Source organism: Pseudopodoces humilis, chromosome 4, assembly GCF_049639895.1.
Source record: "Pseudopodoces humilis isolate 2021_Gansu_Grassland_sample_001 chromosome 4, ASM4963989v1, whole genome shotgun sequence".
In the NCBI taxonomy this organism is placed as follows: domain Eukaryota; kingdom Metazoa; phylum Chordata; class Aves; order Passeriformes; family Paridae; genus Pseudopodoces; species Pseudopodoces humilis.
In genome coordinates this window covers 30,514,219-30,528,900 of record NC_142203.1, presented here as the reverse complement: position 1 = coordinate 30,528,900, position 14,682 = coordinate 30,514,219, and the positions used below count along the sequence as shown (strand labels likewise).

At 38.8% G+C, this 14,682-nt stretch overlaps 1 protein-coding gene across 4 annotated transcripts in view; it reads left to right on the top strand.

The window, feature by feature from the left end:
* Positions 1–231: 231 nt before the first annotated feature.
* Positions 232–14,682, top strand: part of BDP1 (BDP1 general transcription factor IIIB subunit) — a 53,734-nt gene continuing 39,283 nt past the window's right edge. For 3 of the 4 annotated variants that reach the window (XM_088054278.1, XM_014258720.2, XM_088054277.1), the window contains exons 1-12: positions 232–407; positions 4,596–5,148; positions 5,802–5,911; positions 6,888–6,947; positions 7,331–7,468; positions 8,341–8,474; positions 9,419–9,513; positions 10,103–10,157; positions 10,815–10,958; positions 12,513–12,797; positions 13,142–13,316; positions 14,315–14,474. In XM_088054278.1, the coding sequence (XP_087910404.1) occupies positions 232–407; positions 4,596–5,148; positions 5,802–5,911; positions 6,888–6,947; positions 7,331–7,468; positions 8,341–8,474; positions 9,419–9,513; positions 10,103–10,157; positions 10,815–10,958; positions 12,513–12,797; positions 13,142–13,316; positions 14,315–14,474 (2,085 nt within the window). The remainder of the gene's footprint in view (positions 408–4,595; positions 5,149–5,801; positions 5,912–6,887; positions 6,948–7,330; positions 7,469–8,340; positions 8,475–9,418; positions 9,514–10,102; positions 10,158–10,814; positions 10,959–12,512; positions 12,798–13,141; positions 13,317–14,314; positions 14,475–14,682) is intronic. The other variant, XM_088054279.1, reaches the window with a different exon arrangement.

Sequence of the window (14,682 nt, the reverse complement as noted above, 5' to 3'; positions counted from 1 at the left end):
GCGTTACAGGCGGCTACGGCGCAGTTATTGGCTGCCCCGTACGGGCTCCCCCTCGTGCCCCTCCCCTCCCGGTAGGCGCACGCTGATGACGTCGCGGGGCGCGCCGCCGGGGCGGCACGCCGTGAGCCGGCCGGGCTCGCGGCATCACCGGGCCGCTGCCGCCGCGCGCTGCTGACGCCGCCAAGCTCGCGGGCGAGCGCGCGGGCGCGCGCCTCTCCCGGCGCCACCGCCATGTTTCGGCGGGCCCGTCTTACCGTGCGGCCCAATGTGCGGCCCCCGGGCGGGCCCCCCCCCACCGGCACTGGCGGGGTGGACCCGGAGCCGCCGGAACCCCCAGGTTCGGACACCCCGGCGGCGGACGGAGCAGGGACCGCGGCGGGATCGGCGGACGCGCGGCGTGCAGACAGGTGAGTCCCATCGAGCTCGCCCTGGCAGGGCAGTGTCGTGCAGCCGGCGACACTGGGCCGCGGATCCCCGGGAGCGGGACGGGCCTGTGCAGGGCGAGACCCGGCGGATCCCGGGACGTAGCTCTGGCTCTGTAGCTCTGGTCGTCGTGGCCTGTCAGCGTCTGGTTATCAGTGCTGTGGCTGGGGGCTGGCTCGTCCTGGAGACCTCCTCAAAGACGTGTGATATCGGTTCTCGGTGCCTGCATGTTCGGGGTTGTCAGACAGGACTTCTGGGTGTTCGACGCGTTCGCAGCCTGAGCTGAACCCGCATTTCTTCACTGCCGTGAAGCTTGGAATAATATTGGAATAGGCTGCCTAGGGAGGTGGTGGAGTCACCGTCCTTGGAGGTGTTTAGGGGAAGACTGGACATAGCATTTAGTGTTATGGTGTGGTTGACAGGGTGGTGTTGGGTCATAGGTTGGACTCGAGGATCTCGAGGTGTTTTCCAACCTAATTGATTCTGTGATTCTCTAAGTTAAGACTGCAAAGGCGTGGCCCAGTGTGGCCTGACACTCGTTTTTTCTGGCTCCACAGCAGCCAGGAGCCCTGGTTTGCTGTGTGCAGCAATTCTTTGTGCTCTTTAACCAGATGAGCTTGATATTGCATTCCTACAGCATTTTCTCTTTTGCATTCATTTCTTCATGCATTGGTAAAGGAGGACTTCCTGTCTTTTTGCAGGACTTTTTGCTTGTTTTTGTTTTAAAGTGTTTTTTTTTGTGATGGAAGCACATGGTAAACTTTGCTTTAGGGCTGGTCCTCCCTGAGGAGCTCCCTGTTTTGGGTTAAGCCTGGCTGGTTGCTAAATCCTACACAGTTTATTGGTTGCTTCCCCACACTCCTCCCCCTCCTAGCCTTTGTGGGATGGGTAGAAAATCAAAATGGCAGAAGCGCAAGAAAAAGTGAGTCATGATAAAGACAGTTCAATAAATAAAGAAATAGCTGTGCACATAAGCAAAGCAGAATTGGGAATTCATTCACCACTACCCACAGCTGTTCTGCTGAAACAGGAAAGAAGGGATCCATCACTCATAACAGTTGTGAAGACAAATGCTGCAGTTTCAATTGTCCTTTCTTTCTTCATCCCCCAGCTTTTACTGAGGAGCATGGTGCCACATGGGGTGGGATATCCCTGCAGTCATTTAAGATCAGCTGTCCTGGCTGTGTCTCCTCCCAGCTTATTGGCCATTGCCAGTGTGGTCAGCCATGGGGCAGTGTGAGACAAGACCTTGGTGCTGCATAATCATTGCTCAGCATTAATTGAAAACATGGGTGTGCTGTCAGCACTGTTGTGTTGCAAATCTGAAACAGCACCGCATGAGCTACTGTGAAGGGAGTTAACTCTGTCCCCACCAAAGGCAGCATAGATCAGTGTTTCAGGACATTTCCTCAGTCTGATAATCATTCTTCAGAATGGCATTCACACTTCTTTTGTAAAGTTGGGTTTGAGTCTTTCATAAATACCTCTGTTCTTTTAGTTGAAGCTTGTCCCTTATGACAGTATGATGAAACAATGCTAGAGTCTTCTGTTTCAGTGGAAATTCAGGTATCAGACTAGTTGGCATGGCATGTCTTTAGGAAACCATGCTGCTTTTTATTCAACTTGTATCTTACCATCTTTACTTGTTTTGCATTGTGCTTCAAGGATGTCATTCTTTGAAGTTGTATTTATAAAATTTTTATGTTACAGGGATCACCTTACTGGATCTTTTGCTGTATTGATTTTTTTTAAAATGAAAAAACATTTATTATTTTTCACTTAGATGCTACTGTTGCTGTTTCAGCAGATTTGTTAAAGACTTTCGTGTTTGTAATTTAACAGGTACATCAGTGTAATATAATATTAAGTTTCAAAATTAGATACCAGTGCAACTCTGAAAGGCACTCTGATCTATTCTCATGGCCTAAAAATAGGCCTTTTCCATATAACCTGACAGGGTTAAATGACAGCCCACCTAGCTAAACAAGGGAAGCCAGTTCATGTAATTTTCTGGATTTCAGTAAAACTTGTGAGACTGGTTCTCATAGTATCCTTCCTTCTGGACAAAAATGAACACTGTGTGATGAGTGAGCAAGTAGCTCATGGGTCAGGCACAAAGGGTTACAGTGAATGGGGTGACATAAAACCGGTGACTTGTCACTGTTGGCGTTCCACAGAGCTCCATCCTCAGCCCTGTGCTCTTCAACACCTTCATAAATGACCTGGACACAGGATTCAAAAGAATATTAAGTTTACAGATATACAAAATGGGCAGACCTGTTGACTCCCCTGGGGACAGGGAAGCCCTGCAGAGAGACCTCAACAAATTGGAGGGCTGGGCATACACCAGGCATATGAAGTTCAAAAAGGGAAAGTGCCAGATTCTGCACCTGGTGTGGAGCAACCCTGGTTGTATGGGACAGACTGGGGAACAAGAGACTGGGGTCCTGGTCAGTGGCAAGTTGAACATGGTTCAGCAGTGCCCTGGCAGCCAGGAGTGCCACCTGTGTCCTGGGGTGCATCAGGCACAGCATCACAGCCGGGCAAGGGAGGGATTGTCCTGCTCTGCTCTGCACTGGGGCAGCCTCACCTTGAGTGCTGGGGGCAGTGTTGGGTGCCACAATATAAGAAGGATTTAGAGCAATTAGAGGATGTCCAAAGAGGGGATCATGAAGATGGTGAAAGGCCTTGGGAAGAAATAGGAGGAGTGGCTGAGGTCACTTGGTCTGTTCAGGCTGGAGGAGACTGAGGGGAGACCTCGTTGCAGTCTACAACTTCTTCATGAGGGGTAGTGGAGGGGCAGGTACTGATTTCTTCACTCACAGCTGCTCAAATGTGTGTCTGAAGCATCAGTCAATTTACATTGTTTTGTTTTCTGTATAATGGGTAAGTTTTGTTAATTATCAGGGAAGTGAAAATTTTGTAAGTGGAAGAGAATTCTAATTTTTTAATACACTTTCTGTTAAATTGTATTTAACTGTCCAGAAGTCTGGTGCTGTACTCTGATTAAAAGCTCCACAAAATACACGTGGTATGGAGAAGGTGAATGAAGAATTACTTTTCATTGTCTCCTGCTGTACAAACAGTAGGTGTTGAGTGGAACTCTCAAGGATCTCATTCAAAACACATAAATAGGCACCATGTAAGAAACCCTCTAAACTCTTTATCCAAGGGTGTTCTGTACTAAAAATGTGTATGAACTCTCAATGTGGGACTAATTGATTCAGCCATTTAACAGAGGCTGCTAAATGCAAACACATCATCTGCAGCATTTGCCTGAATAAAAGACAGCAGCTGGAGAGAACTTTGGAAAGTTTCAATGTGTGTTTATACTTTTTTTATATTTCTTGGAAAGCATTTACTTCTGAGCATTTTTAAAAATGTGTAAGTGAACCATGGGTGTGGTTGTCCTTACATAAGGAAACAAGGCATAGTTCCAACATAAAATTAAAAAACCCTCTCTTTATGACTCAGTTATAATTATACTGCAGTCTTATTATGAGCAACAGTCATGAAGCTGAACACTGGTGGAATCAGCAGATTTGTGATGATCATAATGGTTGGCAATTTTACTTGCACTTTGAAAATTATTTCTGCATAAGTGATAGAAAAAGTACTTACATACAAAGTTTTCCAGAGAAGCTAGGAGTTATTGATGTGTTAAGTGTGAGCAGCAGTTTGACTGCTGAAGTTTTTCTGGCAGTCACAGTTTCATCTGGAAGTCACGTATCATCTACTTGCAAATGTGTAAGAGGAACGTTCATTTTTATTGCAATAAAAGTCATCAAACCACTGTTACATACTGCTTTGTTAAAGTGTTTTTAATATGTTGCCTATGTTACATGGGTAATTTTTTTATAAAGCTTTATGGTGCTGGCATTTTCAGCTGAAAGGAGAGAGCCTTCCAAAAAAAGAGGTAGGGTGTGGGAATGTGGTGCTGTTGCAAACTTGTTGATCAGTGATTAGTCTTAGAGAATAATATGCCAGTTCTTAGAGCTGATTATTTTATGATGAAGTACCAGCTACAGGCAGGTCCTTGCATGGCTTCTTGTGTATAACAGCTTTCCTGTAGCCTAGTGTTTATACTGATCGGCCCATAAACGCATCTTGAACGTAAGACTAACAAATGTATAATTGCAAGGAACTTCAGAATACTCTCTTAAATTTTCCAGTGATGGCAAGGCGGATAATACCAGTGCCACTGGGGAAGCTAGTAAACCTGCAGAGATGCTTACACAGAGAAGAAAACGTATATCCACCATGCCAAATCTTGTCAAACCCAGAGCTGGACCATTGTCTGCTCAACGTTCTGCACCAAAACCGCAGAGGCGAACATCACAGGCTTCTGATGGCAGTACTTCACTTCAGAAAGATCCCTCCCCATCAGAAAAGAGTAATGTTGAAAGCTCTGTAAAGTCTCCCATGCTTCCTGAGAAGAAAACACCTGTGCCACAAGTGCCACAGTTTTCACCGCTAAAAAAATCTGTGAACAAAGAACAAGCTGTTGGTGTAGCTGCTCCAAAAAATGATGATGGCTTTCAGAAGAATGTACCTTCTCCTCTCAAGGAGAGACCAACACAGGAAAGATCACGAACACAGGAGGAGAAGCAACCTGTGAAACCTTCCCCCGAGAAAGTCAGACGAGTGTGTTCTGACCATGAAAGGATCCTCAAAGCTCGGAAATTAAGAGAAATGCTTAAAGAAGAGCTGAAGAAAGAGCGAATGGTAAGACCTCTGTGTTGAGCAGTGCTTACAGGTGAAGGACAAGACATGTGATTCATCCTGTGGATGTCATCTTATTGCTGTAAAGTTTTTTGATGATTGTCAGCTGCTTACTGCTAGTAGTCTGTCATACCTCATAACTCTCTATGTGTTCATTTTGTTTATAAGCTGTAGCAGCACTTTGTTCCCTAATAATACAGATCTTACAGGGAATTGCCTATCTCTTTATTTGATTAGACCACAAGTCTTTTTTACATGACACCTGGTTTTATTTTATAGTCAACATTCCAATTTCCAAAGTTTCACAGTTTATTAATACAGCAGGGAAGTGTGCTGCAAGGAGCTAGGATTTGGGGTGTCTCATATTTTTTAAAGTTGATCATTGTCAGAGTTCTGTAATTTTGAATAACTTTTAACATATCTGTGCCAGGTATTGAATGTCTCTGAAAGGGTAAGTTGCTAAAGGGTCTGTCATGCCCTCTCTGAGAAAGGGACATTTTTAAGATAATCTTGCTTTGGTTCTTGGGGGTGGTATGTGTGTGCATGTATCAACAACAAAATTAAACAAAAGTAATAATAATTTGTGAAGTACAAAATACTTCTAGGATTAATCTAAATGTTTGTTGTTTTCTTTTGTTTCATTTTTGTTTATACAGAAGAAGTTGAAACATAGGCCTCCAGTAATCGAAGGACGTTCTCCACCAGATCGTTCTAAAATGACCATGAGAGACTTAATATACTATCTGCCAGAAAACAATCCTATGAAGTAAGTATGACTTTTTTTCCTCTCTCCTTAGGTTAAATTACTTTTCAACCTCTATAATACTTAAATATGGAGTATTAGCACAGATACAGTATTGCTGCAATGACAACAAAAGCTTCTAGACTAGCTTCTAGTTTTCATGTCTGAAATGAAACTAGCTTAATTCTAGTACAGAAGTAACAATGGAGCTTAGTGTACTTGCTGAAATACACAAACATGGATCTGTCTGTAGTGTTGATTTAGCTCTGCAGAAATACATAATAGCAGAATTTATTTTTTTTTCCAACTGCCTCCTATGAAATTTTTACTTGTGGCTGTTAGGGTTGTTATAATTGCCCACCAGATCCAGTGAACTGAGGAAGCTAAGCATTTCTCCTTCTAGGTGCTGAAGTGCAAAATGCACTGTAAGACTCTTGAGGTCTTTTCATTCCATGTGGATGAATGTAGCTGCTGCTGCTCCACTGACATGTTTCACCAGTAGGAAGGCTGAGGTGCATACAGGGAACACTAATACAGCTGGCTGCACAGACTGCTACAGACAGAGCAGAGCAGGACCTTTATCCTGCAACTACCAAAAGCGGTCACATGAATAGAAGTTCAGTATTAAATGAGTTTTCTGGTATTGTCTGTTATCATGTGCTTGTTAATGTTTGTGTGCTTGTGTGTTTTATTTATCACTTCCCTTATTTTTTCTTTTACACTGAATAGTCCCTAAGGAGGTAAAGATAGTCTCAGATTTCCTCTATCATTACAATGGATTTCTGCTTAGAATATCTTTTTTTGTCCTTGCTTGTACAAAAAAAGGGCAAAATTTACTAAGCAGTGGTGGTTGTGTAGCTCAATCTAGAGGTGATACAAAGAATTTAAAAAAGGAAAAAGCTTTTTTTTTTGTCCATTGTCCACTAAAAGCCAGTTGCATGGAGAAAAGCAGAAATGTGTCTGTACAAACAATCATCTCTAGCTTTTTATGACATTCTAGGTCTTCATTGGTAGAAGAGAAGAGAACAGAAAAAAGTTCTACACTGAGTCAAATGAAAGAGTAAGTCTTGATGGCAAAGTATAGTCAAAAAGTTTTCAGGTGTAAAAATACCTGCATTTCTGTGATAATACTAAGTGTTATCTACAACTGATAATGCTAACAATGTAGGTATATATTTTTACTGTTTCTATATCACAGCCTAATTTATAAAAAGTGTAATTTGGGCAAGTAGGGTGGTTAAAAAATGTTCTGCTTTCAATGTTAAGTTTTGTGTATTTCCATTCTACAGTAGAATGAAATGCAGGCTTCAGAGTTCACATATTGACTGATTTCTTGGTGTGTTGCGTTGCTGGGTAGTTCATCAAATTGTTTAAAGTCTGACATACTGAGAAGCAATTCAAAACACATAACAGTATTTTTGTTTGCTATCTTAAAAATTGTAGACAGGGAGAGAAAAGTACTCCTGATCATGAAGAAGAGGAGGAGGAAGAAGAGAATGGGGAAGAGGATCAGGATGGCCCACTTCTTGTTCCTCGTGTGAAAGTGGCAGAAGATGGCTCAATCATTCTGGATGAAGAAAGGTGACATATTCTGTGTCTGACTCATGGACAGTTCTGCATTGCAGCTCAGTTTGTAAATAGCAGACCATTTTGGACTGGGACGAGTATGAGTATATTTATGTTTTGAGGGTTGAGATATGCTGACCTAGGAAACAGTGCAAGGATGTGGCAAAAATACAAGCAGCAGTAATCTGCATCTCTGTATTGGCATACTTTATGAGAAATGTTTTTGGGGAAGGAGTTAGAGAGGAAGATCATTTTGGTACTGTGAATGAATACTGAAGATTTGTCAAACTTTCAGATGTCTTCTGTTTTTCCTTCTCTGAGTTAACATGCTTACTGTTATTTGATTATCAGTATAATTTGCTCCGGCTTTGCATCTTGCCTGTTGCTGCTTTATTCTTCTGTCAGTGTTTTCAGTAACTTTGCTTAGAATATGACATTTAAAAAGTAGATGATCAAATTTCTGAGTTCCCCAAAGGTATTGATAGGAGATTTAGGCCAAGGTTTAAGGATAAAAAGGGCTTGGTAGAAGAATTTGAAAGTACTGTAGAAGGATATTGAGATATATGATTGAGATATATGGTTTTACAAGATAGGTTTCTCAAATGTTAAAACGTTGTTTATTTTTTTTAAGCTACTTAATTATGTCTGTCTGTATTATATCTTATAAAACAGAAAAAGCAAATTTACTCACAGAGGGTGAATAGGGTAGTGTTTTCTTGCTGCATTCTCCCATTAAAGTACATGTTAGTGTAATTATTAAAATTAATTACGCAGTAGAAATGCTCACTTGTGGGAAAAAAATTTGAAAAGCTGTCTATTATAAATGTCTACTATGTTTTTTTTAGCAATATTTTGAGGTGAGTCATCTTGTGTGTTTTCTTTCCCAGCTTAACTGTAGAAGTTCTAAGAACAAAAGGTCCATGTGTTGTAGAAGAAAATGATCCTATCTTTGAGCGTGGCTCTACAACTACATATTCTAGCTTCAGGAAAAGTTTTTACACAAAACCATGGTCAAATAAAGGTGAGTATATTTTTGGTTTCAAGTTTTTGAGTCTGCAGAGAAGTCCTAGTTTTCACCTGTGCTTTATTCTTGACACTTTTTATCCCCAGTGGACTAAACGGATCTGCTTACATGTCATCTCGTATCATCTCAATCCTCCATTCTTGAAACAGGCAGAGCTGTTGTATTTACTGTGAAAACAAACATTTTTAAAGAATCTAGTGCCTTTTAATATGCAGGCTACCTGTGCTTTTTCTCTGCCAGGGATGTTTAGATGCTGAGGAAATGCTAGTCTGCTTTACCAAGAGCATAATTTTGGATTATGATTTACGTGGTACTTAACTAGTACTAGTATTCTTCCAGCATGGGAAGGAATAGATTGTATAAGGTATCTCTGTGTGGACAGCTGTGTTCTTATGTGTGGGTGGGTTGGGTTCTTCATTACTCTTGTTGCGAATTGACTGTTATCTCTAGGCTTACTGTGCAAGACTTTTTACAATTGAAAATTACCTTTTATAGCTTTAGATGGAAAAAAGAGCTTCAGAACTCACTGTGCTCTCTTTGGAATTCACTCCCTTCCTGTTAATAATGGAGACTGTAGATTTACATGATGCTTTTCTTTTGTTTGTGTTTGTGTTCATAATAAAATGGACATGGTAATTTGGAATTGGTTAGTTTTGATTTACTAGCTTTAGAAAGCACACTTCACATTCTGCAGTTTTCTAATAGATTAAATGATTCTTTCTGTTGATAGTTCATTCAGCAAATGTTTTTAGAGGGACTTAGGTAAAATAACAGGTATACTCCATATATACTCACCTGGACTTGCAGCTATAGTAGATATCCTCAAAGTTGCTGATCTTACAACATTGAGTTTGCAAGGTATTTTTACTTCTGATAGCAAGAAGGTTGGTTTAGTAAATATTTAAGTGTGTATAATTTTTTCTTTTTTTTTTTCCTTCTAGAAACAGACATGTTCTTTTTAGCTATCAGTATGGTAGGAACTGACTTCTCCTTGATTGGGCGGCTGTTTCCTCACAGGGCCAGAGCAGAAATTAAGGTAAAAAATTAAAGCACTCAATAAAGCCATTAAACATCTGATTTTACTTTTCTTTTTCTTACTTGCATTCCTGTGCTTCCTCAATGAGAGTTGATAATTTTGGTGCGAGTTTTCTTCACAGTAGTACTTGTTTTCTGATACCTTCTGAAGTACCTTTCAAGAGGTTGTCTGAAACATTAAAATGCTGGTTGAATTTCAGTGAATGCATCTAGTAAATGTAGCATACTTAAACACACTTTGTTTTTAGTTAAAGAATGCTGATGCACCTAAATGGCTGTTTGGTGAGGAGCTTCTGTGTTACTGCTTTTGTTGTACACGGCTGGGAAAGTCTTTGATATTTCAAGTCTTGCTCAGATTAAAAGTCAGGAAAAGGTGTAGAAAATAATAAAAAAGTGAAGCTGGTGATAGCTATTGTAACGGATTTTATATTTAAAAATTAATCACAAACTTGTGTTCTGTGGCTATGCATGTGAATTTCAACAAGTTTAGTTGTTTTGTTGCACTGAAGGCTTAGCTTGAGCTGCCATTTTGTCAACATATTATTGCATTTCTTGCTTAATGATAAACACAACTGTGCATTTGATTTTAGAACAAGTTCAAACGTGAGGAAAAGGCTAATGCTTGGAGAATAGACAAAGCTTTCAGTAAGTAATTATTCCCTACCCTACAATGAGTCATTAAATGGCAGCCATCTATTTTCATGGTAATTTCTGGACTTTGTCTTGTTTGAATTACTTAGAAGAAAGTTTTTGCTCATAGATGAATCCAGAAACTGTGGAATCTGAAGTTTTCATAACAAGTATAGTTCACAATAATTATCTTTAGATTTGTTTTCTATCTTTTCTAGATATCTGTTAAATTAGATTAATATCAACTTTTTTCTGTATATTCAGTTGAAGATAATTCTTCTTATTAATGGGAATTTCTTGCACAATTATTTATTATAAACTGCTTTGAGACTCCTTAAAGACTTTTTTTTTAGTTGAATGGGGTATGTCCTACAGCAGCATATTAATACATTATTTGGTACTGTGGTACAGTTTATGTATTTGTCAGTTCTTAAGTTTTCTCAGCTACTTAGTTTTATAATGTGCTTTTTAAAAACAAACTACCATAATCCAGTCACCTTTATGTCAACTTCAGCCCCTGCTCAAGTGATACAGAAAATGATTTCAAGAACTCTCTGTTTAACCTTTGTTCTTTAATATTGTATCATGTATTACTGATTATTTTACAAAGATGAAACTTGAAAAAATAATCAGCTTTGAAATATGTTTTATTTCTTTGCTTTAATCTGATAGAAGAAAAGCGACCCTTTGATTTTGAATTCTTTGCCCAGCTGCTTGAGAAGGTCTTAGCAGATGAGGAAAAGAGGAAGCAAAAGACTGTTAAAAGCCAGAGGCCAAAAGAAAAAACGTCTCCAAGGCCACAGAAGAAGTCAAAAGGTACTTTGAAAGAGTATTTGAGATGGCATTACAGAGCAGTGGTCAGTAATGTGTTGCTAGCAGAGGAAAAATCACATAGGGCATCACATTTTCCTTCCCTGTTGTAGACAGGACTAGAAAATCTTAGCTTCATAGTATAACTTTTTCAGGTATAGTTTACTGATGTACAGGATGGTAATAATTAGTAACAGAGCAGAAACATGATACCATGGTGAAAAAGCTGCTCTTCCACAATCTGAAGCGCTGATATTCTAACTTACCAGTTGGTAAGTATCTCCATGTGCTGCTAATGAATTCAGTTGTAGAATTTTTGGGCCAAAATTGTATTTTTGGCAAACTCTCCTGTGTTGAAAGTTTTCTTGCATTTAAAATCCCCTTCTTTTAAGGGTTCTGTTTCACCTTTAATAGTAGTTTAACTTCCTGAGTCTGAGGCATATGATTCTTTTCAGGGAATCATGTAAAAGTTGTTTTATCTTTCTGATCTCTTCAAAATGAAGATTACGTTTAATTACTGTTAATCACCACTGCCTTACTACCTCAGTACCTGAGAAAGGACCTTTGAAAGAAGTACTTTAAATAAAAACAGTTATACTAACACTATTTTATACATTTCTTGCCTATCCTGTGGTGTTCACTTGTTTGTTCCACAAGGACCCATCCTTTTGTAAGTGGTATTGTGAAACAAACAAGTGAACATCTTTTTGAAGGGGATGCTAGCTAGGAAGCAACATCTCTTAAAATTGAAATAGTTGCTGCTTTTCTATAGCCTTGGTTTTGGATTTGATTAAGTAAAATATCCCATGTATTAGGACCTAAAACCATGTAGAGAAACCCTGTTTCTGCACTTCAGTGATAGATTAAAGGTATGTCATGCGTAAAGCTATGTGACTACGCTTATCTACTTCTCTTGCATTTTGGACTTCTTAATTACAAGGAAACAAGTTCAATTAAGACAACTAAAAAGGAAAGGAAAGGTTCTTTGTGATTAAATACAGGATCAAGACAAAATGTCCTTAATAAAGGGGGGAGAAAAATTTTAGAAATTTATTAAACTGAGAAAATAATTTGTTAATTATTAGCTAGATAATATTTCAGCTTTCTTATGTAAGCTAGAATGATGAACTGTTATACATTTCTTGATGAAAGATTGCTTTTGTATGGCATACATTCTGTAACCATCATCACCAATTTCTGCATACATACAAAAATTCCGTATAGGAATAGCAATGTCTGTTTTCCCTGCATCCAAATGTGACTGTATAAACTGCGAAAAAGCACAGGCACAGAGTAACATTTACTAAAATGGCTTTACATCCCGTATTGACTTTCCCCTGGTGAAGTGTTGTCCCACATAATTTGTATTAAATGCTGAAGTTAATGAGTGCTGAAGCTTTTCTTAATGTCATTGACTGACGTTCCCCATCGGGCTCATACACTTCAGCATATTGGCAGTGAAACATGAGTACACGAATGTTTTTAGTAGAAATGCCTTTGCTGTTTGTGGCTCCTAGTACTCCACCAGTCTATTAATGTAGGGACATATTGTCTTGATAGCAAAAGCTGCCAGCACAGATGCTGCTAATGATCAAGATGAACTTCAGGAAGCTGGAATTTCTGATGCAGAAACAGAAGTAGATGGTGTGACAGCTGAGAAAGAAAATGAGGAATCTTTGGGCATTTCTGAACAGGCAGAAGAGCAGGTTGCATTAGAACCAGCATTAGCAAAAAAAAAGAGAAAGAAGAAGAGAAAAGATGATCTTGAACAGGAAGTGGGGAATATTCCAGAGGAAATGCCTGTTCCTTCAAAAACTGCTGAAGAAGGGAAGTCTTCTAATAAAAGTAAGAGGCAAAAATGCTCACTTTCAAATAGAAATGTTCAAATAGAAATTTTATATACACTCATTGCAATCTTAAAAGTCAGAATTTGGTCTTTGTGTTATATTGCTGATCAGTCTTGTAGGATTTTGTGGAACAGTGCCTTTTAAAACCAGCTTTCATTCTAAATCTAAACATTCTTTGTTTTAGATGAGAACAGTTCTCTTAAATCTTAATTCCTAGATTTTTCTACAAGGATTTTTAGTCTTATATTAATTCTTCTTCACTGCAGCTAAGATTTGATTATACTGGAATTCTAAGAGGTTTCTCAGAATGTCCAAACTGATTTAATTCTTATTAATGATTAGGGAAAAAAGTGATACATGATGCAAGCAGTGATGGTCATACTACATGTGAAGAAGAAGTGGATTGTGCTATGGAAGGAAAACAAAATGAGACTGCTGCAACAGAAGAAGAGAGATCAGAGTCCTGTTCACAAGTGAATAACCAAATGGAGAGAGAAGGTGTTGTCAATTTATGCAGGTAATGTTTATAATGGAAAGCTGAGGCAAAACAAAAAAATAGTTTGAAGTTTTAATATTGGTTCTATTTATTCCTGATTACCACCATTTAACTGCCCCAGAATGTGTAGGTTTCCAAGAACTGCATTGGGGTTTAGTAAGTCGTTTATGATTTATATACTCAAAATATTCTCTGCCCTAATGAGCTGTCCTTATAAAATTAATGTATATAATTACCAAAGTCACATCCAAAAGTTATTTCATTTTTAAGAGTGTTTTGGGAGACCATTGTTTATCCTATCTTCTAATATTTCTCTTGAAGCACTGCTTGATAACATTGCTAGACTGAGTTACTATATGCTTGGAGTTTTTATCTGTAATAAAATTATTCTTGTGGAAAAGAAAGGTTACTTCGATTTTATATATGCAGAATTTGGCTAAGAGGCAAGCTTTTGGGTTCAGTTTTGGGCATACTTTTACAAAAAGAAAGTGAATGATTGTTTAGTAAACTTGTTATATATGAAAATGGTAAATCTAAAACATTATTATGATACTGTGAGTGCTGCTTCAGAATTTTGTATGTTAATTTGTTGTATTTAGATGTATTGTAGTTGTTTGTTATTTTATAGATTCCCAGAAACTTCAATTTTCTTTAATAGTTAATTGGAATTATATGAAGGAACAGTTAATTGCCTTTGGACTCAACCTAGATTGTTACAAAAGATCAGAGGAAAAAAACATTGGCGTACAGTTGTTCATGTTTAAGTTTATTTTCTTAAAAGCAGTCAGTCTAGAATAATCAGATGAGATTTTAACATCATCTTATATTTGCAGTACAAAAGTATAAAAGTTGTTTGAAAGCTCAGTCTGCAAATTTTACTAAAACTTCGGGAGTTTCTCTGAAACATGGGTAGTTATTTAGTGTCAAAATAGTGTTGTTTTGCAGCTTCCTCTGTAAGCAGAAACAGCTTTTTTTTCTGCAAGTCCACTAATGTTACTGTATGCTGTTATTTATTTCAGCCTTAAAGATAGCAATGATGTTATACTAGAAGCAGAACCTGCCAAATTGAGATCCAGAGATATCAGAGATGATACATCACAGGAAAGCCAGATTCCAGAGTTACCAGTTTCAAATATTAGAAGCAAGGAAACACAATCTGTAGAAACTACAGGATCAAAGGTACTATTTTGCTTTTATGTAGTTCTTCTCAAGGTCTTGCCTCTGATCATTAAAAGTGATTTGTAAATCAAAGCCTTTTCTTGGTTGTTTTTTTGATGTTTTCACCACCAGGTAGAAAACAATCAACAGGCCTATGAACATCACCAAAATTGAAATACTATCCTGGGCTTAATGGGCTGTCCGTTAACCTAAGTGTGTGCATGTCTGA